At 39.4% G+C, this 26423-nt stretch overlaps 1 protein-coding gene across 4 annotated transcripts in view; it reads right to left on the bottom strand.

Moving 5' to 3' along the window:
- Positions 1–1960: 1960 nt before the first annotated feature.
- The window catches only part of EFHB (EF-hand domain family member B), a 69201-nt gene continuing 44738 nt past the window's right edge, over positions 1961–26423 (bottom strand). For all 4 annotated transcript variants that reach the window (XM_063637396.1, XM_063637398.1, XM_063637393.1 and 1 more), the window contains 7 exons: positions 21443–21526; positions 20801–20868; positions 18694–18848; positions 10612–10819; positions 6911–7123; positions 5039–5220; positions 1961–2301 (listed from right to left, as the gene is read on the bottom strand). In XM_063637396.1, the coding sequence (XP_063493466.1) occupies positions 2128–2301; positions 5039–5220; positions 6911–7123; positions 10612–10819; positions 18694–18848; positions 20801–20868; positions 21443–21526 (1084 nt within the window). In that variant the 3' untranslated portion in view covers positions 1961–2127. The remainder of the gene's footprint in view (positions 2302–5038; positions 5221–6910; positions 7124–10611; positions 10820–18693; positions 18849–20800; positions 20869–21442; positions 21527–26423) is intronic.

The raw sequence follows: 26423 nt of genomic DNA, 5'->3' as shown, positions 1-26423 counted from the left end.
GTAGATTTTTAGGCCAGATATAGTAAATGCATAGTATCAAAATTAACTTCATTTCTTCCAAATTCGTTTAAGTCCATAGGTCATAAATTCCAGCTAACGTACACATATGAACACCCTGGTAAGGCTCAAATCAAGATTTTCTCCATTTCTCTCCTTCACTCAGATACCACGTAATTTCTTCTATATCTTCGGTGACATACAGATACTGGTTGTAGAAACACAATTTTCACTGAGAAAACTGCTCTGAGATAACTGCTCTCAGAGCTAAGAATTGGCTTATTTCCTAAATTTGGTGGGAGCTATGAAATCTTGCACGTCTTGTTACATCTTTGACTTCCTAAAATTGAAGCTCAGCCCGCTGAGTCACTTCAGTTAAGTGACTATGACTTTAACAGCCAGGATGGAACTATGGTCTTCCCAGTGAGAAGTAGCTCAAGACACAGCTGCTTAAAGGAAACACACCTCTCCCCAGGTCTTCCAAACACCTTGGCTGAAACTTGGCAGAAGCAGAAAAAAGGGAGAGATAATTTCCTTGGATTTTTAACTCACTGGATACTGGATAATTTGATTTCAGTCTTGAATTACTTCGAATTTTATCTTCAGATTTTAACTGGCAAGGAAATTTAACATTTGGGTATTATTTATTCCTGTGAATTCGACACTAGAAAGTTTATTCAAATTTTATCATCTTCATGTTTATCATCTTTATGTTGGCATTTTATTACCAGAGTATCTCAATGCTATTATTTATTCTCATTGTAGAATTCTCATTATAGAATCCCTTATACACTATGTTGGACAACATGACTGGGCATAAGTTGGAATGAGAGATAGAATAAAAAGATAACTTTTTTATTTGTCAATGGATTTTCCTTGATGTTGAAAATGTACAGTTCTGACCCATTTTATATCCTACTAGGGACAAAATACAAAGAACCCACCAGTGATAGAAGGAGGATACACAAAGGAACCTCAACTGGTACTTTTAGAGTAGATTTAGGAAAGTGAATCAGGACCATCCTGAAAGATGGCTTATCTCCTCCCTTAAGGGCAACGGCCCCATGCCTGCTTGACCATAGTTTGATGACTTAAGCCAGATGTGTTAAGAAAGCATGAGTTTAGAGATTATTTGGAAAAGATTGCTTATTCCCCAAACCTTATAATGTTTTCTTTTGTCTTGTTTGTGCTGTCATAAAAGCTTTAAATTTGTGGGTTTTAATATATGGAAAGAGCTCCTCTAGCTGTATTCTTCATTTGTTCTTTTAAAGAATTAATTTTTAAAAGACAAGTAACTTTTTAATGGAAAAGGAAATGTAAGGAAGTCAAGACCATTTTTTTTTTTTTTCTTAAAATTTTTCACCTGTAGCCGGGCGCGGTGGCTCATGCCTGTAATCCCAGCACTTTGGGAGGCTGAGGCGGGCAGATCACGAGGTCAGTAGATCGAGATCAGCCTGGCTAATACAGTGAAACCTCGTCTCTACGAAAAATTAGCCTGACATGGTGGCACGCGCCTGTAGTCCCAGCTACTCGGGAGGCTGAGGCAGGAGAATCGCTTCAACTCGGGAGGCAGAGGTTGCAGTGAGCCAACACTGTGCCACTGCACTCCAGCCTGGGTGACAGAGTGAGACTCCATCTCAAAAAAAAAAAAAAATTCACCTGTAGTTCCATGCATAAGATCTAGCTTTTAGTCCACTACATAAACATGAATCTCCTTACTCTTGGTGTGTTACTACATTTTGATCACCTGTGACAGAAATTGCAGTTCAAATTGGCTTAACCAACAAAAAAAATTAAACTTTGCATCACAAATCACACTATGAATTCAGATGGCCAACTAAAATGGATGGAATTCTTAGGCCTACAAAACTTCTAATATCATTCTGAACTGTCTTTGCTGAGGCTGAATGTTAACTCTTCAATCACTTGTCAAGTTCTTAGGTGCTTTATGGAAAACAATAAATTTTAACATCCAAAATCTAATTTATTAGCAACACATACAGGCATATGAGTCTTAACCACTGTGATTGCTGAACTCTAACATCATATCTAAAACCAGAATGGATTGAACATTTTAGATAAACATAGAGTTAATAATTCTTTTGCTTGAATGAATGAAGTCCAAAAATATCACATGGGTGTTTTACACTTGATCCGGTCTGCATGCCATAGCTCATCTAGAACATTTCTGATGTTCTCAACACAAACTTCTCCTCTGTGATGCTTTTTTGATGCAAGATTCCATGCATTTTCAAATTCTTCATCAGAAAGCTTGACACCAATGTTACACAGCATCTCTGCAATCTAGAAAAAGGCATTTAAAATAGACCGTGATTTATATGTTTTAAAATTTATAATGAAAAATATCTTTATAACATCTAAGACTATAGATATTTTTCCAAAAAAGTATGTGTGAAAAGTATGTGTGTGTATGTATTTGTGTGTGTGCATGTGCTTGTATACATATATAATGAGAAAATATCAAAATTCTAATACTGTCAGCTCAGGAATAATTTTGTTATTATGAATATGAGGGTGTTCAAATACACTAGCCAATATATAAAGTTACTTTCAACTTTAAATGTCTCGTTATGTTAAGGAGAGGTAGCAAAATTCAAGTAAAAAGAGTGAAAAAAATAAAGAAAGAAGAGTTGCTAGGTTTGAGTTCCATTTCAGTCATTTATTGTCATTTTGGTCTTGTGTATGTCACCTAAGCCACTTGAACATTAGTTTTGTTTATTTATTTATTTATTTATTTATTTATTTATTTATTTATTTTTGAGACAGAGTCTCACTCAGTTGCCCAGGCTGGGTGCAGTGGTGTGATCTTGGCTCACTGCAGCCTCTGCCTCCTGGGTACAAGTGATTCTCCTGCCTCAGCCTCCTGAGTATCTGGGATTACAGCTGTGTGCCACCACACCTGGCCAATTTTTTTGTATTTGTAGTAGAGATGAAGTTTCACCACGCTGGCCAAGCTGGTCTCCAGCTCCTGACCTCAAATGATCCACCCGCCTCGGCCTCCCAAAGTGCTGGGATTACAGGCATTAGCCTCTAGGCATGGCCAAGTTTTGTATTCTTTAAAATACGAACACTTATAAAATGTATCTAACTGGCCTGTTGGAACTTTAACTATGTGTGCAAATGGCAGATAGTGTACCCATGATTAAGAGAGCACACTAAAAGCCAAGCACACTGAAAACCAGCAATGTTTGGTTACAAATAATCTGTCTACAGTGATAATTATTAAAACAGATGAAGGTGGGGAAAAACATGCTTCTTATGTCTTAAGAAAAATATAAGAAAGGAAAGTAAGAACTAGTAGTGGGAAGAAACAATAGAATGAGTAGTGGGAATAAAATATGTGAAAACAAAATTTTAAAATGAAACTAAATTTAAAAGAACCATTTACTATGAAGCACTCAGAAAAAAAAAAAAAGGGAAATGAAAAGGTTAGAAGCGAATAGCCAAAGAAATAAAATAGTTGCAGAATACGTCTATTAAACAGAATCTCAACAATTAAAAAATCCCCTAGAAATGATGTACCCTTGTGGGAAATTAGTGTAATTAAATACAAATTAAGTACTATTCAAATACAAATCAAATTCTGAAATTCAGAAGAGAAGAGCTGCTAGCAACTGCCGCTGTAAAGCAAAAACACAACACCCCTATGCATAGCTGCTATTTTCCCCACCCACTGGTAGTTTAAAAAGGCCCCTGCAGAGTGAGCTCAGGAATGGTTTGAGTCAGTCTTGAGCATCCCAGACCTTCTCCCCTGCTTCCTTCCCCGCTCCTTGAGAGGCTTTGCTCCAATGGTTTGGAATTCTATCAGTAGTATGCTGACTACCTAACACGTCTACTGAAATCTATCCATCCTCAAGTCAACATTATTATTCCAAACAGGTCTTTGACTTCTTACTTTTTGTCTAGAATTGTGGGATAAAGTATGACTTCCTAGTTAAAACAATCTTTAGGTGTTATGAAACAAGCAGGAGATTTCTGTTTCTTTTGGAAACCCTAAAATTCTATTTCATAGGCCTTTTAGAGTGATTGAGAAAAGTGAAAACACAATCTGGAGGTTTTCTTCTTTGATCCGCGGGAAGGATACCAGGTTCCTCCTTTGGGGACAGTAAGCAAGCATCAGCCTCTGTCTCTCCTTCCTCTCTGTCCTGCCTCCGTATGAAACAATTGCTGGGATGCATCTGCCATTAATTCAGTTAGTATTTAATACGTTTCCAAGCCATTAACCCTTCATCTGAAGTCCGAAAAGTCATCGTATGTCTTTTCCTATATCATTTCTAGCTCCAGCTATGAAGGTTCTGAAGAAGCAAGTACTCCCTGAATTACACCTGCTTTCCATAAGCACAGATGTAAACAGGCTGGTCTAACTGAGCACTGCTATCAATCTCTGGCCCTCAGCACCCCAGTGGCTATTCAGACCTAGCTGGTTTTATAACCCTAGCTTTCTAACTCATCTAGGAAGAGGATCATCTCGGATGTGGGCATCATGTTTTCTGAGTCAAAAATAAATACATACATACATACATACATACATACATACATACGACAGACGTATTACCTTACCTGTGGTGTGGCAACAAGACAGAATATTTTAAATCAATGCTTGTCGCAGATAATCTGAGACATATGATAGCAGTGGACAAGAAGGGTAGCAGAGTGACCATCCTCATGCCCACTCTTAGTTCTAGAGGCCCAAGGCCATCAGGATGCTTACATAAGGAAGTGGTTGATCCCGTTCCTTTTGTCAACTAGAATAGTATTAAATGTTTTAGAAAAATATTTTTCTTCTTTACATGGACCATATTGAATGTAAACTATGAATTTGCTCTTCCTGTCACAGCATAAATTCTACCTCAAGAATTGTACCAGATGTCACAACCAAGTTGAGCATTATTCATCAAGAATCCTATACTTGGGGATCCTGTAGACTTTTGTAAATATAAAAACCCAAGTTTTTAAAAGTCTAAAATAGTAGTTGTTGGTAGATAAAACATTTCCATTTTTGTATGTTTATATGCTATACCTCTTCTTTTGATCTGGTCTTGAAGAAGTCTCTTTCAAACACTCCTTTCTGGGCGAAGATGGTAGGATATAGTAGTGAATACGCACTACCTTCTTCACCATAATTAGTTCTGTCACTGATGCGACGAATTCGGGGAGCAGGAATGTCAGATCGAATGGTTGGAACACCACAAATGGGGTAACCTAGGTCATTGATGAGGAAAGAAAACAGACATTCTAAAACAAAGCTGTGTAACACAGTAGCCACCAGTCACATGTGCATATTGAGCACTTAGAATGTGGCTAGGAAGAATTTTGGTGTAATCCAAATGTAAAATTCAAACATTTTAGTACAAAAAAGCAAAATATTTAATAACTGTTATATTGATTAGTTATTGAAATGATAATATTTTGAATACATATAGTATTAAAATTAATTTCACCTGTTTCTTTTTTTTAACATGACTTTTTTTCTTTTTCTTTTTCTTTTTCTTTTTTGAGACAGGGTCTCACTCTATCACCTAGGCTAGAATGCAGTGGCATGATCACAGCTCACTGCAGCCTTGAACTCCTGGACTCAAGTGATCCTCCCACCTCAGCCTCCCAGGTTGCTGCGACTATAGGAGTTTGCCACCATGCCCAGCTAATTTTTGTATTTTTTGTAGAGACAGGGTTTCACTATGTTGCCCAGGCTGGTCTTGAACTCCTCACCTCAATTGATCCTCCCACCTTGGCCTCCCAAGATGCTGGAATTACGGGCATAAGCCACCATGCCCAGCCTGGTTTTCTTTAATGCTAAAAAGTTTGTAAATACATAGATGACTTCAATTTTATTTCTACTGGACAACACAGTCTAAAGAGAATAACAAGATTTCTTTACTCTAGAATGTATAGCATGTCTATAAAAATCCAGTTGAGAAAAATATGTAAATCCTCAATCATGTCCTTATTCCAAGGATGTGATCTTGATCAACATAAAATAGTTTTTCTAAATTACCAATATTCATCATGCTTCATATTGATATATGGATGTTATGGGTTGAATTGTCTCCTCCCAAAATTTATATGGTGAAGTCCTAACCTCAACTAACTCAGAGTGTGACCTTATTTGGAAATAAGGTCATTTCAGGTATAATTAATTAAGATGAGGTCATACTGTAGTATACTGGGCCCGTAACCTAATATGGCTAGAGTTCTTGTAAAATGGAGAAATTTGGACACAGACATGAAAATGGGGAGAACACCGTGTGAAGGTGAAGGCAGAGATCAGGGTGATGCTGAAGAAGCCAAGTGGTACCAAAGACTGCTAACAAATCATCAGAAATTAGGGGAGAGGCACGGACGGATTCTCCTTTACAATCCACCAGAGGAACCAGTCCTGCTGACACCTTGCACTTCAAGCCTCCAGAACTGTGAGACAATAAAATTCTGTTAAGACACCAGTTTGTGGTACTTTGATACAGGAGCCCCAGCAAACTAACACATGGGGAATGAATATGCAGAGAAATGTTATGTAAAAGCTCTTTAAATATTTGAAGGCAGATATGTATGGAGCTAAGAATCATATGGTTTAAAAATCATCTAATATTAATACTTGGTGGAGTCTGAATTACTACAATGTATAACATTCGATGTTCTGATCTATAATGGTTTCCATTTCACTAATATATAAAAAATCATTTTACTTTGGTCATCACTGGCAATTCAGTTCAATCAACATTTATACGTGGGCCTCTCCTCCCCAGGTAGTTAGAATATGAATTAAATGCAAGGTACAAGGCTTTGAGAAACTTAGTCTAACGGAGAAAGGCAGGGGACAATGCAAGGACAGACAGAGGACAGTTTGCTTCCACGTTTGCTGATGCTTTTAAAACTTGATAAATAAGTGACATACAAGTAGAAGGAATGGCTCCTACAATTGCATTGATCTCAGAAGAAGTTGTCTTATAGTACTTGGAAACTTTATCACTTGGTCTCAGAAGTGTCCGGAGAGTCTTTTCTGTGCTTCCTGGTTCTTTTAAGACAATATCTTCTGGCTTTATGAGGAGAGTTGGTTCAGGTTCATCAACATTAGCCTCAGTAGGGTTTACACAATCTGGTTTTCCACCTTTAAGGAAAAAAAAAATGCAGGAATACATTACTGCTTAGTGCTTAGCTGCTCTGCAACAGGGTAAGTTTTCCCATCTAGTCTCTTCTTCCTGATGGAAACACCTGGGATGACCCCTCCACTGACCCAACACTCAACTGTGGAAGAGTAAGTTCAGGCCAATGTCATACACCAGGAAATCTGAACGTGGCCTAATGTTTTCTTCTGCCAATCCACTCACTTTATTCTAGAATAAAGCTTTGAAATATGAGAGACCAAATGTAAACATAGAATCCATTCATTTCTTTTCTTAAAAAAAAAAAAAAAGTAGAGAGGCCAGGCGCGGTGGCTCACGCCTGTAATCCCAGCACTTTGGGAGGCTGAGGCGGGCAGATCACCTGAGGTCAGGAGTTCGAGACCAGCCTGGCCAACATGATGAAACCCCGTCTCTACTAAAAATATAAAAATTAGTCGGGTATGGTGGCAGGCACCTGTAATCCCAGCTACTCAGGAGGCTAAGGCAGGAGAGTCACTTGAATTAGGGAGGAAGAGGTTGCAGTGAGCCGAGATCGCGCCATTGCACTCCAGCCTGGAGGACAAGAGTGAGACTTTGTCTCAAAAAAAAAAAAAGAGCGTATTTTAATATTTAACTTGAAGTACACGGTTTTTCCTAGCACTATGCCCTAGGGAGAAATAAGACAAGACATGCTTGTAGTTGAAAATTCCACCTCTACTTGACTGGGGGGAGCACGCATTACAACATCGAGAGAGATGATAAGAACTCACTGTGAGCTCAAGAACTGTTTCTACAACTAACTCCTGACAAGTCAGTTTACAAAGGAAAACCCTGAGATAGAACTGAAGTTGTAAGACTCTGTCCTCTTTTGCAGATTGCTTTGCTGAGCCAATTCTGAAATTTAGGAATAAATTCGGGCAATCTTTTTCAGATCTGGTTACTACATATATACCACTAGAGAGCGCTGTGGTGATTCCATCTTTAGAAAAATTCTAAAGGTTCTGGGGGAGCCCAAGTAAGGGTTGCAAAGGCAAGTGGCCTGCTGGTATTAGAGAAGGGTGGATACCGTGGCAAACTAGAAAAGATTTACCTCTCTGAAGAACGCATTCCTCCCCGCAACCCCACCTCTCCCCACACTCAGTTCCTGCCAATTGCTGCTATGAAAATGCTCAGGCCCTTGGCGGGGCGCGGTGGCTCACGCTTGTAATCCCAGCACTTTGGGAGGCCGAGGCGGGCGGATCACGAGGTCAGGAGATCGAGACCACGGTGAAACCCCGTCTCTGCTAAAAATACAAAAAAAAAAAAAAAAAATTAGCCGGGCGTGGTGGCGGGCGCCTGTAGTCCCAGCTACTTGGAGAGGCTGAGGCAGGAGAATGGCGTGAACCCGGGAGGCGGAGCTTGCAGTGAGCCGAGATTGCGCCACTGCACTCCAGCCTGGGCGACAGAGCGAGACTCCGTCTCAAAAAAAAAAAAAAAAGTTGAACCTCTAATAATTAAGATACAAAAATTAAGGCAGGCTGGATGCAGTGGCTCATGCCTATAATCCCAGCATATTGGGAGGCTGAAGAGGGAGGATCCCTCAAGCCAGGAGTTCACAACCAGCCTGGGCAACACAGCCACTCAAGAGGCTGAGGCAGGTGAATCACTTGAGCCCAGGAGTTCAAGGCTGCAGTGAGCTATGATTGCACCACTGCACTCCAGCCTGGGCAAACAGAGTGAGACACTGTCTCAAAAAAAAAAAAAAAAAAAAAAAAAAAAAGCAAGGCAAATGAGGTATTATTATAAATCAACTAAAGAATTATAAACCAACTAAGAATGTAAGAATTTTTGTTTGAAATAACACTCAATGGAAGTGAGATTGGAGTAAAACTTCACAGACTTAGCTGATAAAATTGCAAATCAGTAAAATCATTTAGAAAAGCAAAATGAAAATAGAGCTACTTCTGAGACAATAATAACATTCACAAGAAATGAGAAATAAAAAGCTTTTTGAGATATGATCATTATAGCATTATGCATATTACTTTTAAAATATCTAGAAACAGCCTAAATTTCATAGACTGAAGAAATGGTTTAGTAAATCATAATATATGAGCATGAGGGAACTGAAATGTAGTTCATAGAAACCAAAAAAGCATTTCTTCATTCCTTAGAAATACGAAAGCTGGCTGGGCATGTTGGCTCTTGTCGGTCGTCCTAGCACTTTGGGAGGCCAAGACAGGAGGATCACTTGAGGCCAGGAGTTCGAGACCAGCCTGGGCAACATGGTGAAACCCTGTCTCTGCTAAAAATACAAAAAATTAGCCAGGCATGGTGACACACACCTGCCGTAATCCCAGCTACTCTGGAGGCTGAGGCACGACAATCACTTGAACCCGGGAGGTAGAGATTGCAGTGAGCCAAGATCACACCACTGCACTCCAGCCTGGGCAACAGAGCAAGACCCTACCAAAAAAAAAAAAGGAAGAAGAAGAGAAATGTGAAAGTTAAATTTTAAAAAGCCTTATATAGTATGTTCAGTGTTATTTTAGACATGCTTAAAATATATACATATACACATATGTATATATGTATATCTATATATGTAATGATACAGAAAGATAAAATGTAGGCCAGAGGTATCCAACCATTTGGCTTCCCTGGGCCTCATTGGAAGAAGAAGACTTATCTTGGGCCACACATAAAGTACACTAAGGACAGCTGATGAGCTTAAAAACAAAATATCGCAAAAAAATCTCAGCGTTTAAAGAAAGTTTACAAATTTGTGTTGGGCAGCATTCAAAGCTGTCTTGAACCAAGGCTTGGACAAGCTTGATGTAAACATTATAATATTTGAATCAAAAGTAAAGATTATGCTGTTTTTCCTTTTTATACAGAATTTTTAAAATCTAATTTTATGTCAAATTGTATGTTTCCTGGGAAAGGGAACTAACTACTCAGATAATCGTTTTTAAACAGGTTTCTGAGAAACTGTCTTTTATATTTTGAGCTTCAGTGTAAGTTTTGTGCTTTTAATTTTTTGAATAAATAATACATGGTTCCAAACTCAAAAGATACAAAAACATAGATTAAAAAGTGAGTCTCATTGCCACCCTGTCCCTCAGCCATCCAACTGCCTCTTCCGGGAAATAATAAATGCTATTGATTCTTTCCTACACTACCACAGATATTCCATGCATAAACAAGCAAATAAACACTATGTATATGTGTATATTTTTATTTTTCATGTAATATTAAAGTTAAATATAGCTGAGCTCTTAGAAAAATTAAAATACAGAAGTCCATTTAAGAATTCAGCAAATGGCTAAGCATGCTGGCTCACACCAATAATCCCAGCACTTTGGGAGGCCAAAGCAAGAGAATCCCTTGAACCCAGGAGTTTGAGACTGCTTGGGCAACATAGTGAGACCTTGTCTGTATTAAAAATAATAATAATAATACATTTTAAATTTTTTTGAAAAAATAATTCATCAAACCTTCAAAAATTAAATACCTTTAATAATGACCCTCTCTTCACACTCTTTAAGAAGCATTTTGTCTTTCCAGTTAAGAAAATTTGCGAATTCCAGGTAGTTAATGAGGCCATCATTATCCACATCACAGTAGTCAAATAGCTGGTCCAGGAGCTTGTCATCTAAACTCAAGTTGGCCTGGTCACAAGCTTCCTGCAGCTCGGCTTTATCTATCATCCCATCTCCCTTCTGTTATACAGGAAGCAAAAGAACATAAAATGGGAGTTGTCTTCAAGAGCAGAGTAGGCAACATTATTTAGTTTAAGAAAAAAGAAATAGCTTCATCACATAAATTCAAATTTGCCTCAATTTTCACAGAAGAGGAGTCAAATATACTGTTTAGACCATGGTAGAGCAGTATTACCATGATATGGGCTTGACATTTCCTGTGACCAATGGGTGTGTACTTTTGACAACTCTCTACAATTTTTTACCCTTACAAAGTTTTTAATACCTTCTGTGTTTTAACCCGGCAATAAATGGCCCTTCATTTCATTGCTTGTTATTAAGGAGAAATTGGGGAGATAGTTGCAGGACAAGTTCATGGAGGTGGGTTCAAAGACAGTGGTCTGGTTTTCATAACACTCTTATGGGCAAGAGGGAAATGCTACCAATCTGATGGTCAGCCCCATTGTAACAAGTAACACTAAGATTCATCCTCGTAAGTAGTGGGAGGAGGGTGGAGGGAAAAAGTCTCACCTCCTTTCAGACAGCAGTTAAAGACAGAAGTACCTCCACTGAGTATGAACAGAGGGAAACGCATAAGGGCTCTCAGCAGAAACTGGCTGAGTCACTTGGGAGATGAAGGGGCAGAGCACACAATGTTTGTTAAGGAAGAATGTCAACAGGTGGGACATCTTAGCATGCTCTCAGCCCCTCCTGCAGTCTATTAAGCCAACCTTAAATCCATTCAGAGATGATGGCAAAGGTCCCAGTTTTCTTGTTTGTTTGTTTCTGCAGTGGATTCTGCCTGCTATAAGGGAGCTTTGGCCCCCTCGAAGAGACTTCCCTGAGAGGAAATAACTCCCAAGAGGAATCATAAATGAGTCACTGCATAGTATTTAAGCTCTTACTGCCCAGGACTGGATTTACAATGCTGATGGAGGCAATCCCCTGGAGAATGAGAAACTGACTCAATGAATTATAAATTCTTGCAGTCAGACCCACAGCCCTGGAAAACTTCCCTACTTAACCCTTGTGTTCAAACAGAGTGAGAACTTAAAACATATGATCTTGACAATAGAGTTGCAAATGCCCTGGATTAAAGCAGACTCCTTTATAAAAGTCTCTACTACAGGCCAGGCATGGTGGCTCACGCCTGTAATCCCAGCACTTTGGGAGCCTGACCAACACGGAGAAACCCTATCTCTACTGAAAATACAAAATTAGCCGGGCGTGGTGGCACATGCCTGTAATCCCAGCTACTCGGGAGGCTGAGGCAGGAGAATCGCTTGAATCCAGGAGGTAGAGGTTGCAGTGAACCGAGATTGCGCCATTGCACTCCAGAGTGGGCCACAAGAGCGAAATTCCATCTCAAAAACAAACAAACAAACAAAAGTCTCTACTACAACCAAAAATGCAAACCCACACTCATCCCTAGCTGAAAAGCAATGTGGGATGTGGCTGTTGAATCAACAGAGCCCCAAAACTGAAACAGACCCTGTCAATGATAAATTACCGCCTAATACACAGGGCTTTGTGTGCACTGAAAACACTGGTGGTTTGTTTCATGGAGCTACCGTACCACCACCATGTCACTCAAAATCAAAGTAGGTATTTCTTACTTACTAGTGCAAAGCCATTCTCTCCCTCTGTACCCTTAATCTCTCCCTCCCCCAAGCCCTGATCTCATCTGCTTTAGGGAGAAAGATGAGTAGAAGTAGGACCAAGGGCTCCAGGTCTTCAAGAGGGATGCATCTGTTCACTGGGGTGAGATTCTCACATTTTTATGGTTGGGATACAGTTCCCAAAGTCATCATCATAGTCAGTCCTGGGAGAGGATGGTAGGGAAGGATGTCCGAATTCAGTTAATGGGGTTTGGGCAGAGTTCGCAGAGAAGAATTAAAGATAACCATGTATTATTGCTATGGCTTCCAAGGCTGAATGTTTAATTGGTATTGATGCTTTCCATGTCTGTATAGTGAATGTTCATATGTGACGGAGGGGATTATCCTGATCAAGAAGAGCCATGTATAGACAATTGTTAGTACCTTTGGGACCCACAACCCTAATGACTCCTTTGAGTTACAAGTCTATAACTGGTGGTTTTGCCAATTAGAGCCTCTGGAAAAGAAAGACAACCTTCACTTGGAGGTGCACCGTGAAGTTTAGGACTCATTGCCTCCCTAACATAATTACCAGGTAGACCTCTTTTGAAAAGCAGCTATTAGCCTGTCACTGAGCTCCTCTGGAAACTGAACACTAGACCCATGGAGGCCTTCTGACTCTCCAGCTGATAATCATTTTGAGGTGGGCCAACTTGGACTCAATGATTAACAAAAATGAAAAAGAAGCAAACAAGCCTCATATGCCAAATGGAAACGGCATATTCAAGAATGCAGCCAGCCCAACCCCAGTAACATCTCAGCTTTATGTGTAAAAGAGTAGCAATATTTTTGTTGTTGTTATTGCTGCTGCTGCTGCTGCTGCTGAGACAGGCTGTCAATCTGTTGTCCAGGCTGGAGTGCAGTGGCACGATCATAGTTCACTGCAGCCTCAAACTCCTGGGCTCAGGTGATCCTCCTGCCTCAGCCTACTGAGTAGCTGGCACTACCACTCCTGGCTAATTATTTTTGTTTACTTGTAGAGATGGGGTCTCACTATGTTACCCAGGCTGGTTTCAAACTCCCGGCCTCAAACTATCCTCCTGCCTCAGCCTCCCAAAATGCTAGAATTGTAGGTGTGAGCCTCCACACTCAGCTGAGAAGTGATCCTTTAGAAAAAAAAATTTATTCACCACTCTGTCACCCGAAGCAAAGCCACTGGCTCAACAAGACCCTCAATTCACAGAACCTCCTCTAAATGCCTGGGCCTGTTTCACTTACAGTTTGGCTGAGCTGAAACCTGGTGGTCTTCACTGAGCTAAACTAAAGGCCATTCTCATGGCTCTGGCCAATACTCCCCTTGATAAACCTGTTATATCTTTACTGACTCTTGGGCTGTTGACTGCGGCCTACCTGTTTGGTTTGCCACTTGGAAAACAATAGAATAGCAGATTAAAGACACCCCTTTAAGGGACTGCAAACTGTAGGACAAAAATTATGGCTACTGATTGAGCTATCTGGGAAGTTCATGTAGATACTCACCATAAGCATGGGAATGATTGGAATCAAGCTGCTGATCAAGCCTCAATCATCCAGATTGCCAACATTGCTGCCTGTACATACGTGGCAACACACCCCCATTACACACAGGGCACAAGGTAAAGGACTCCATATTTCTAATGCAGAAGCCACCACTACATGCCAAACTTGTTACTGCCAGAAGTTGACTCATTTGTCTCACGGTGAGAGAGGACACGTCACACATAGGGATCTCCCTCATGCTCCTGACAGACTGACTACAGTGAACCTCTGACCCCTCCCTCCTCAGAGCTATCGGTGGTGCCACACCAATATTGACACTTATTCAAGTTATAGAATTGCCATTCCAGTCCAATCATATGCCTCTAGTCCCAACAGTAGGACCCATAAAGTTAAGTTAATCTGGGTTATGCATTTTGCTTTCTGGAACATTTTCAGTCTGTCAATGGGGTGCACCCTATAGCACAAAAGCTATTCAACAATGAGCTATTAGTCAAGGTATTCAGTGAAGCTTTCTTACTCCCTACCATCCATTGTCATATGGTATTATTGAGCACTGGAATGGCCTTCTCAAAAACTGTCTACCTCTCTTACCAGCTCTTGGCACCCACACCTTAGTAAAGCTGTTTGGTCACTCAATGCAGCTGTCCCCAGAAAGGACTCATTCTATCGCAGCTGCTTCCTGAATAATAATCAGAATAAAAGGGGCAGGGGTTATAAAGACTTATTTTGAAAACTGGTGTTACTTCCACGACCATTCCTGGACATGGTGCATCTTTTCTCCCCCCAACAGCAATCCTGGGCCAGTAGGGTTGGTCTGCCCTTTTGGTAGCAACCAGGCATAAAAAGGATTCTAGGACATTCAAATTTAATTCTATTTCAGCCTCCTGATTTTCTTGTTGGGTTTACATAATCCTTGATCATAAGGATAATAACCACTTGGTTGAGTATACCTCTCAAAAATCAGTGTGAGAGCTGGGAGCAGTAGCTCACATCTGTAATCCCAGCAACATGGGAGGCTGAGGCAGGAGGATCACTTGAGGTTCAGAGTTCAAGGCTGCAGTGAGCTATGATGGTGCCACTGCACTCCAATCAGGGCAACAGAGTGAGACTCTCATCTATAAAATAAAATAAAATAAAATAAAATAAAATAAAATAAAATAAAATAAAATAAAATCAGTATGTTCCATCCCAGTAGCTATAACTTCACCTTTTTCCCAATCATATTCTCTATTTTTTTTTTTTATGGAATGTCTCTTTGTTGCCCAGGCTGGAGTGCAGTGGTGTGATCTCAGCTCACTGTAACCTCTGCCTCCCAAGTTCAAGCAATCTCCTGCCTCAGCTTCCCAAGTAGCTGGGGTTACAGGCATATGCCACCATACCTGGCTAGTTTTTGTATTTTTAGTAGAGATGGAGTTTCGCCATGTTGGTCAGGCTGGTCTCGAACTCATGACCTTAGGTGATCGGCCTCCCAAAGTGTTCGGATTACAGGCATGAGCCACCATGCCCAGTCCATATTCTCTATTTTCACCCAGACCTTTTGTTTGGAAAGGTCAGGTATAAGAGAGACCAGGGATTTCTTAGAAAAGTTCCAGAGGTCTGTTTTATTCTCTTTTATGCCCGACCTTTCCAGACAAAAGTTCTAGGTGAAAATAGGAGGTAAATGGGAAAAAGGTGAAGTTATAGCTACTGGAATGGGATACCCTGATTTTGCGGCAATAGAGGGAGAGTAGCAACTGAGCTCTTGGAGAGAGAACACTTTAGACCCAGGATGTTCAGGGGAGTGAGGGACATCATGATATTTTGTTTTTCAGCCCACTCCTGAAGACTGCATCATAAAGGAAAATGCCTTGGTAGCTCTCTCAAACTGTTGGTGACACCTTAGTTTTAACTGACTGCCAGGCAGTTCTGACCACAATTTGAATGACAACCACCTCAACTTTACCAAGAAATCTATTGGAAACAGCAGAGAATGACCCTAGTTACTGCACCTCCACATTGAACACCTTTGGGTATCTTCCCCAGCCCCATTTGCAGTCATTCCACAAGTTGAGCAAATACCATCAGCTGGTGGCATGGACAGACAGGAGGTTGGACTTACCTCATGCAGCCCCTCCAAAAACAAGGACTATACACAATTACTGAACTTAACTGAGAGCCCTATAACCTAGCAGCAAAATTTATTTTAGGAAACTATTCTAGTTTTAAATTAACAGTGTTTACATATTGAAAACAAATGTGCTGCTTAAGTGAGCACAAATCTACACATGCTTATTTAGACAATTAATTAAAAGAGAAAATCATCAGCTGACTTGCATTGCTAAGAACATCTGTCATGAATTACATAGTCTATGATAGCTAGGAGCCAAAATCCCTGATTGCAACTCTGAGTTTATCATAGTACTTGGGCCTCACTCTACTTCAGTGTTGTGTTACATATGTTCAACAACTGGCTTTTTGGCAGTGTGGTGGAAAAAAAGCCCTGATTTGTAGCAGGTGCTGCTTTCCATGGTGTTCATACTCCTCTCATGGTAATTTCTAGCTACCATTGCCATGTCAACTGGCTTGTAAGCTTGCTGCAAATTTAACAGTATGCTCTCTCAAGCCAACTCTAGCACACTACTGCTACCCAATGTGTAACTCTTCCTCTAGATTTTCCATTCCCTAAATGGAATGTCTACACATTATCTGGAATAATGCTTGATGTACTATGATTACTCAATAAATAACAGAATTAAGTTCATAAACCAAGAAGATTCATTTAGAAAATCATAGTTTATTTGCTCTGTTGTGTTTTGTTTTTCCATTAAATTAAATGTGGCATCCAATAATATAAGATTTAAATAATCAAAAATTAACCTACAGGTGTACTAGACCCACATCTTATTACCCTCTCAGAAAAAAAGCTCCTTATGGACACTGAATGCTACATTGTGCATATTAAGTTAACTATTAAAAGGTATATCAAGGCCAGGCGCGGTGGCTCACGCCTGTAATCCCAACACTGGGAGGCCGAGGTGGGCGGATGACCTGAAGTCAGGAGTTCAAGACCAGCCTGGCCAACATGGTGAAACCCCGTCTCTACTAAAAATACAAAAATTAGGGTGTGGTGGCAGGCGCCTGTAATCCCAGCTACTCGGGAGGCTGAGGCAGGAGAATCGCTTGAACCCACGAGGCGGAGGTTGCAGCGAGCCAAGATCACGCTATCGCACTCCAGCCTGGGGGACAAGAGCAAGACTTCATCTCAAAAAATATATATATGTATAAATATATATATATAGTTTATATATAAAAATATATATGTTTATATATAAATATATATAGTTTATATATAAATATGTAGTTTATAAATATATATAGTTTATATAAAAATATATATGTTTATATCTATAAATATATATTATAAATAATATATATAATTTATGTTTATATCTATAAATACATATTATAAATAATATATATAATTTATATTTATATATAAACATATATTTATATATAAGCATATATATATATATATGGCATATCAGCATTAAATAATTCTCAGTAATTTTCTCCCTGCTTAATATATCATAAGGAATATGCCTGGTGGTTTACTTAGATAATCAACAGCTATTAAGATGATCATCTTTCCTTTAATTACATTTAAAATGAAGAATTCTTAAAAGCAGGGCACTACATATTGTGGTAGGTTCTCTTATTCATGTCACTACCATTATTTATTGAGTTGGCTCCAAGCTTCCTGGTAACCAAAGTAAAAAGGTGTGCATAATCAATACGAAATATATGCTATCCATGAGATAAAAACCAGTCATCAGATACTTAGATGAAGTGCAATTATTTCCTTTGTCAAGACTGAGTTTCTTATAAGGAAGATGCATCTGACAAAAATAAAAGCCTCATGGGCATACTAACAAAAAATATGCCACGTTTCAATGGCAGTTTCTTATAGTGCTCCTCAGCATAAGCTAAAGGCAGTGCAGCTTGGTGAAGGCAATTCTGTGACGGCCTAAAATGACGCGAGGTAATTATGTAGCCCTAGATTGATCTGATTTTTTTCAAAGAATAAAATTTAGAGTAGCTTGAACATTGAATGATCTTACACTCTCAAAACTAAAACCACACCCTGTTCCCCAGGGAAAAGACATTCTAAGCTTGACTTGGACCTAGAATGCAGGTACTCTGTGTACATATTCAGATTTAGGTGTAGATTGTCAAGTCTTCCCCAGGGATCCCCAGTGCTACCCACTGCCCCTTGCTCCCAGCACACTGCAGTTTAATAATCCGTAACAGTGGTTCTCAAACTTGAATGTGCATCAGAATCACTAGAGGGCTTGCAAAAATTGCTGGGTCCCACCCCGGAGTTCCTGACTCAGTATTTTCTGAAATGGGCCTTGTAATGTGCATTTCTAACAAGTTCCCACGTGATGGTGATGGTGGTAGTGGAACCACACTTTGACAACCAATAATCTACAAAAGGGGTCAGCAAACGTCTTCTGTTAAGGGGCAAATAGTAAATATTTTAGGTTTTGAAGGCCATACAGTTTTTGTTGCTACTACCTAACTCTGCATTCACAGTGCAAAAGCAGCCACAGACAATACTGAAAACAATACAGGCATGATTGTGTTCCAGTAAAACTTTACTTTCACAAACAGTGGGCTGGATTTGGCCCACAGGCTATAGTTTGCTGACCCCTGATCTACACCAAACTGCTGGGATCTGTAAGCTCATGCATTACCAAAAAGCTCTCTCCCATTACTGGCCTTGTCATAGTGCCTGAAGGCTGCCAGCAAAGTCTCAAACTTTTGGTAATTAACTTTCTTCAGGTGATGCCGAACTGCTGCAATCAGGGCTCGCTGTCTATCCTTGCCTCGAAGATATTCACCCGGAAGTCTATTATGGATGAGATCACCAACTCCTATTGAAGAGAGAAAAAAGTTTTTTACATAAATTTAAAGCCTTTCTAGATTATTTCTATCTTTTAAAAAAAGTGAGAGATCTAGCAACCTCTGTGAATGAAAGAAACATCTAACTCTGACATGATTATGCAGCATGTCAGAAAATCCTTATATACTCTAAGGAAAAGTACATACATTAATTGATAAAAATTAATATTCCTGTTTTATGTTACCTCTCTGCTCAAGAAGAAAATCTAAAAAAATGAATTTTGTGTGGACATCACCAACCGCACTCAACTGTCAAGTCTTTTCCTTAGACAGCGAAGTCCTTGCTTGACTACCTCTTGGCCATTTGTCTACAATGCTGAGGATCTGAAAGCTAGGGCTGATTCCGGGTGGGGAACACTCAGTGTGCCTTGGAACTGACTAAACTGGGAGAGCCTTGTAAAAATTAAACTCAAATTATCTACCCTCTCCTATGTGAGTTTCCAGTTGGCCGTCAGTCTGCATACCAAGTTCCCATTTCTCAGCCTTGCTTCCACTCATGCCACCACCAGCACTAGAGGCCTGCCTCCCTTCACAGGTCCATTAACTAAGAGTCCTGACCCCCACCCCAACTAGAGTTGACCATGCTGCTCCAGATGTGGCAGCTTGGTGGATATCCCCAGAGGAGACCTCCTGCCTCTAATCATTTTCCCTGGCCTACACACATCTCCCATAAGCTGCCAGGACTCTCAGCTTTCTCTTACTTTTTTAATTCATCAATTCATGCTATAAATATTGATGAAAGATGTCCTATGTGCTGGACCCTGAGGATCCAACAGACAGCAAGAAGAGCACCCACCAGCATGAAGCTTGCCCTCAAACAGGCAGAATTTACCATGATTACCTACTTCTTTTTCAAGCTAATTGATGATTTCCTAATCATCCCTTACCATCTTCAAAAGATATTAAAGCCTCTACGATGGATAGGCATCCATCAAACATTAGTAGTTTGTGTAAAAACAGAACCCAAATACAATTTCCTAATGTAGTAATTAATGATGCTCCAAACCACTGTCTTGCATAAGCTCAATAAATATTTATTCTATCTGTCAATGAGTGGACTTTAGCCAAAACATTTTTCATAGTGGTTCCTAAACTTTAGTGTATATAAGAACCTACTGAATCAGAATATCTAGGGCATGGGTCCCAGGAATGTGCAGATTTAATAAACTCCCTGGATGATTTTAATGCAGGTAGTCTACAGCCCATGTTTTGAAAACCACTGATATACAGCCCAATCCTGATAAGCTGTAGCACATTTTTCCCTTTAGATATCTGCTGTTTAGATTGCCTAGAAATAAAGACAAAATCCAAGTAAGTTTCTTCGGCTACTTTATGTATTGATTGATTGATCAACTGACTGGCTAGCTGGCTGGCTGGCTGGCTGGCTGGTAGGAAAAGAGTGGTTCTTAATTATGTGGTTGTAGAGTACAGTGCTTTCTCATATTTGAATGTGCTTAAAATTCACCCAGAAATATAGTAAAAATGCAGTTTCTGATTCAGTAGTTCTGGGATGGGGCCTGAGATTCTGCATTTCTAAGAAGCTCCCAGGGGATGCCAATACTGGCAGTCTGCAGACCACACTTTGAGAAGCTGGGACTAGGACAATATCCGAAGTCATTAAAAAGATGCCCCATTTCCCTTTGGCTTGTTCAATATAGGCCATATTTATTTTTCCTAAATAAAATTCAAAGCCTTAACTACACTTACGGTACTCATTACAAGGGCTTCCAACTGTACCTATTTCAAACATAATATGAAAAAAATTTATTTCTGTGTTATATACGTTTCTCATTAATGTTAATGCAACATTTTAAGCCTTTAAAACTAGAAGCTTTGAAATAAGGAGATGGTGAGCTTAACTGCATAACTTTGCGGGGATTTTGTTGCTGTTTGGGGTTTTTGCGGAGAAAGTGTGTATATTTACCATATTCCTCAGGACGGAGACAAGCTCCAAATGTGTAGTCTGGGGGAACATTCATTGTTTCTGCAATGCTATCAAAGAAAACAAATCCTTAGTTAAAATACCCACCACATGGCATCTCTGGAATTTAAAATATGTTTGCCATATGTTCTTAGTAGCCCATATTTTATCTCATAACCAAACTATGAAGATCAAACAAAAGTTCTCCAATAGACCTTTTGTCTGATCTTCCACTTGCATTAACAATGATTGAATGTTTTCACCCTTTTTCAGGAGCTCAGAATTACAAAGAAAAAACAGAATACATTCAAAGCAAAATTACCAAAGTATAAATAGAGAGCAAGACAGACAGGAAAGACAAAGAAAAATGTAAACACAGTAAGTTAAATCTCTGATATCCAGGAAATAATGCTTTACACAAAATTATCCCTCTCTCTTCTCCAGTGCCCTCTGCATTTTGGTGAACTCACTGCTTTCCTGGAATCCCAAATTCTATAGATATTAACAGATTAACTGATTAACAATAAAATAATGATTTTCTTATTTAATAGATAGAATCTAACAGGCACACCAACAGTCACCACAAGAGTATTTTTTAAATTCTATGCAAAGAAACTATCAATTTGAAGTTAATCATTAACTTACGGATCTAAAACTCTTCCAAGTTTATGTTGAAACTTTTCTTTGAAATCATCCACTCTTTTGGATACAAACTTAGCTCCTCTTTTCCTGCAAAATTAGAACATTATCAGGTATCTCTATTACCTAAAGTATTCTCGGCTGCCAAATATACATAAGGTGTAGAATACCATAGTATCATTAGGCCTTCAAGGAACAAATGTAGTTTCAAAAGAAACTCTCTGCTAAAAAGAAAGATTTATGTGTTCATTTTTTTTCATTTACACTAAAATAAAATAAACTTTGATTAATGAATAAGGTAAGCAAACAATATTTTTAGTAAATAAAAACAAGGTGTTAATATCACTATTGTAAGCGTAGCTCCTGGCCGGGCACAGTGGCTCACTGCTGTAATCCCAACCCTTTGGGAGGCTGAGGTGGGCAGATGGCTTGAGCTCAGGAGTTTGAGACTAGCCTGGGCAACATGGCAAAACCTTGTCTCTTAAAAAAATACAAAAACTAGCTGGGCGTGGTGGCATGTACCTGCAGTCCCAGCTACTCTAGAGGCTGAGCTAGGAAGATCGCTTCAGCCTGGGGGGCCGAGGTTGCAGTGAGCTGCGATGACGCCACTGTACTCCAGCCTGGGTGACAGAGTGAGATCCTGTCTCAAAAAAATAAAGTAAGTGTAGTTCGTAAAATTGCTAGAAGAAAATTAAGCATCAGGCCAGGCACAGTGGTTCATGCCTGTAATCTCAATACTTTCGGAAGCTAAAGCTGGAGGATCAATTGAGGCTAGGAATTTGAGATGTGCCTGGGTAACATAGTGAGATCCCAACTCTATAAAAAATAAAAATAAAAATAAAAAAATTTAGCATCAAATAAATAAATAGCCAAAGGATATAAACAAATAACTCACATCTAGTAAGCAAATACATGGAGAATTTATAATACTCTCTAGTAATAAAATAAATGTGAAATAAAAGAATAGCAAAGTGCCATTTCCAGTAAACAAGCAAATATATATAAGCATATTGAAAGAGAGAGAATATCTAACTTTGGCAAAAAAGTATGGTAAAACATTTACAGATTGCTAGTGCAAATTCCTACAGTCCTTTTGAAAATAATTGGGCAATATGAATCAAAAAGCATAAAAACACTCATGCCCTTTTATCCACATCTGGGAACCAATAATAATGATATAATCCAGATAGCAATTAAAAATGTAGAAAAGAGGCTGGGCACGGTGGCTCACACCTGTAATCCCACCAATTCAGGAGGCTAAAGTGAGCAGATCACTTGAGGACAGGAGTTCAAGACCAGTCTGACCAACATGGTGAAACCCCGTCTCTACTAAAACTACAAAAATTAGCCAGGTGTGGTGGAACACGCCTGTAATCCCAGGTACTTGGGAGGCTGAGGCAGGACAGTCACTTGAACCTGGGAGTCAGAGGCTGCAGTAAGCCAAGATCATGCCACAGCACCCCAGCCTGGGCAACAGAGTGAGACTGTCTCAAAAAAAAAAAAAATGTAGAAAAGTTCTATGTATAAAAAATGTTCGTAGCCTCACTGATGACAATGGAATAAAGAAAAGAATCAAAATGTTCAGTTGTGGAGGGTAATTAAATTCTGTCACATTAATAAGAATACACTGCATGCATTTTCAATGCTGGCATATACAGCAATATATAATTATTTTATGTTAGGTGGAAAACAGGATACAAAATGGGATTGCACTCTGGTGAAAACTATGCAAAAATCTATATAGGAAGCCACATTAGGAAAAAATACATTAAAATGATAATAATGGCTGAATTAAAGTGAATAGGATTATGAGCGATTTTATTTTGCCAGTTTTCTGTAAAATAATGTTGTTACTTCTACTATTGTGATTAAATGAATAAAATTTCTTTTGAAACCTGTAAAATTACACTACTATTTAATAACATTAAAATTAATAAATTCTCTATTGCTTTGCTAAGACTAAAGACAATGAACATTACATTCTTAAACTCCATTTGCTTTTCAAAGTATCTCCTGTACTATTGAACTACTGAGCTGAATAAATTTCTGGAGAACAGTGACACTCTGTGGAGGAACAAAGGAAGGAATATAAGCAATTCATCTCGTTTCTTCATTTCCTTCCCATTTGTTGGCGGGTGGAAGACTGTAGGTGGAGTCAGAATAAATCAATGTAGTTTAGGGCTATACCTTGAACAAACAGAGTTAACAATCTAAATATCAGCTCCAGGCCAGGCTCAGTGGCTCACACCTGTAATCCCAGCACTTTGGGAGGCCGAAGCAGGTGGATCACCCTGAGGTCAGGAGTTCGAGACCAGCCTGGCCAACATGGCAAAACCCCGTCTCTACTAAAAATACAAAAATTAGCCAGGCGTGGTGGTGGGCACCTGTAATCCCAGCTACTCGGGAGGCTGAGGCAGGAGAATCGCTTGAACCCAGGAGGCGGAGGTTGCAGTGAGCCAAGATCACACCACTGCATTCCACCCTGGGCAACAGAGTGAAATTCCGTCTCCAAAAAAAAAAAAAAAATCAGCTCCAAGGTACATAATTAAGAACATGCAGAGATGATAAGAAAAAGAACTGTAAGGCACAGAGCCAACCCTTTTTAGTCAAGAACTGCCTGGAATGTGCTTCTGCAACAATCAGGAAGTATCTATGGGCAACCATGTATGTCAGAATATCAGTAACTGCAACATCATTACACAACAATCGTGAGTTTCATTCACAAACCAACTCAGATAAAGCTCTTTGTGTGCCAGTGAATTCATTCATTCACATATGCACACAAACACATGCACTTGCACATGCATGCCTACCATCTGATGACTCAAACCAAAGTTTGATTTGACTTTGGTTTGATTATTCAAACCAAAGGTCATAAGCAAAACATAGATAGAGATCATTTTTGTTTGTTTGTTTGTTTTTGTTTTTGCTTTTTGAGACAGAGTCTTGCTCTGTCACCCAGGCTGGAGTGCAATGGCGCCATCTCAGCTCACTGAAACCTCCACCTCCCGGGTTCAAGCGATTGTCCTGCCTCAGCCTCCCAATTAGCTGGGACTACAGGTGTGTGCCACCACACTCAGCTAATTTTTGTATTTTTAGTAGAGACAGGAGTTCACCATGTTGGCCAGGCTGTTCTCGAACTCCTGACCTCGTGATCTGCCTGCCTCAGACTCCCAAAGTGCTGGGATTACAGGCATGAGCCACCATGCCCAGCCAATAGAGATCCTCTTTTACAGAGGAAATATATCCCATAAAAGTTGAGAGTAAACCAAATTTACATTAAATCGTGCACATAAAATTAGATGCCTCAAAATGTAAACTAACACACTTGACTCCACGTTTGTAACAGAAATCAAACTGAATGAAGTAGTGAGCTCTTTTTAAATTGCAACCAAAAGAATAAAGAATTTCTCTACTGCTAGCAATAACATTCCAATTAAGTTTCAAAATAGACAAAGGCTGGGCAAAGTGGCTGATGCCTGTAATCCCAGCACTTTGGGAGGCTGAGGCAGGCAGATCACCTGAAGTCATGAGTTCAAGACCAGCCTGACGATCATGCTGAAACCCCGTCTCTACTAAAAATACAAAAATTAGCCAGGCATGGTGGCACACACCTGTAATCCCAGCTACTCGGGAGGCTGAGGCATGAGAATTGCTTGAACCCAGAAGGTAGAGGTTGCAGTGAGCCGAGATCATGCCACTGCAATCCAGCCTGGTGACAGAGGGAGACTCCATCTCAAAAAAAAAAAAAAAAAAAATACAAAATGTATGATCAAATAAAACACTGTTCCATTAACAATGTCCTCTTGGGAGTAGAGACAAGTTGGAGGGAAGCATGCACTGCACACTGTTTGCCCTTATAAACTTTGTGTCTTTTTCTGTGGCAACACTAAATCATTGATATTTGCTCTGCTCTTAGGATGTTCTTGAGGACCACATTGTTGTTAATGTATTTACCTCATACGTTTTACAAACTGATAGGAAGTTTATATTTCTAACCCATCGAAAATGGATAAACCATATTTGTCTCCTTTTAAGTATCAATTTATTTATTATATTTAATTATAAATATCTATAGTCCTTAAATATTTAAATAATATCTTCATACTTTCCTTTATACATAGTTTAACCATTTTAATAATATAATTAAGAAATATTTATTATGTAAATACTTCATCCATATCCTAAATAAAAACTATCTCATACAGGGTTACTATGATACTGTAAAAATTTATTTTATGTGTGTGCTTTACCATCCTTATTTTGAATAATTCGAGTATCAGAAACTCCATGTAATAAAGGAGTGAAAGAGGAATGGAAATCATTTTTGAAGCCCATAAAAAGGTGATCAAGAATCAAGTGCCTATAGATCTGGTGCAGTGGTTAGGGCTGCCTCTAGAGCCAACACTGCCTGGGTTTCATTCTTACCCCTGACACGTCTGAGCTGCATGATCTTAGGCAAATGATTTAACCCCTCTGTACCTCAGCTTTTTCACCTGTAAAATGGGAAGAATAAAAATTATAATACACCCTATCCTGTGGAGTTCTTAGTAGAATTAAACTAATAATATATAAAGTGCTCAGAATTTTGCCTCTATAACTGAGAGCTGTTATTGTCACAGAGACAAAATAGGCAAAAGAGTGAGGCAGGTTGGATACCTGCAGTAATGCTAAGATTGTGTGCATGTTGGGCCTATGGAAACCTACAGGGCCATTGTCTCCTTTAAAGAGGGCAGAGGTCAGAACAAATCTACCCCTATCATTGACAAATACGAATGCAAGGCCCGTGCATTAGCTTCATGTGGTTGCTACAAGAAATTATCAAAAACTGATGGCTTAAAAAAATGTATTCTCTCACAGTCCTAGAAGCCACAAGTCTGAAATCAAAGTGTCAGTAAGGCCACATTTCCTCTAACAGCTCTAGGGGAGAATTAGTTTCTTGCTTTTTTTGTTGTTTTCCCTAGAGATGGTGTCTTGCTATGTTGCC

Source organism: Symphalangus syndactylus, chromosome 1, assembly GCF_028878055.3.
Source record: "Symphalangus syndactylus isolate Jambi chromosome 1, NHGRI_mSymSyn1-v2.1_pri, whole genome shotgun sequence".
Lineage (NCBI taxonomy): Eukaryota > Metazoa > Chordata > Mammalia > Primates > Hylobatidae > Symphalangus > Symphalangus syndactylus.
The sequence above is the reverse complement of the archived record's forward strand: the minus strand, read 5'-3'. Positions and strand labels throughout refer to the sequence as shown.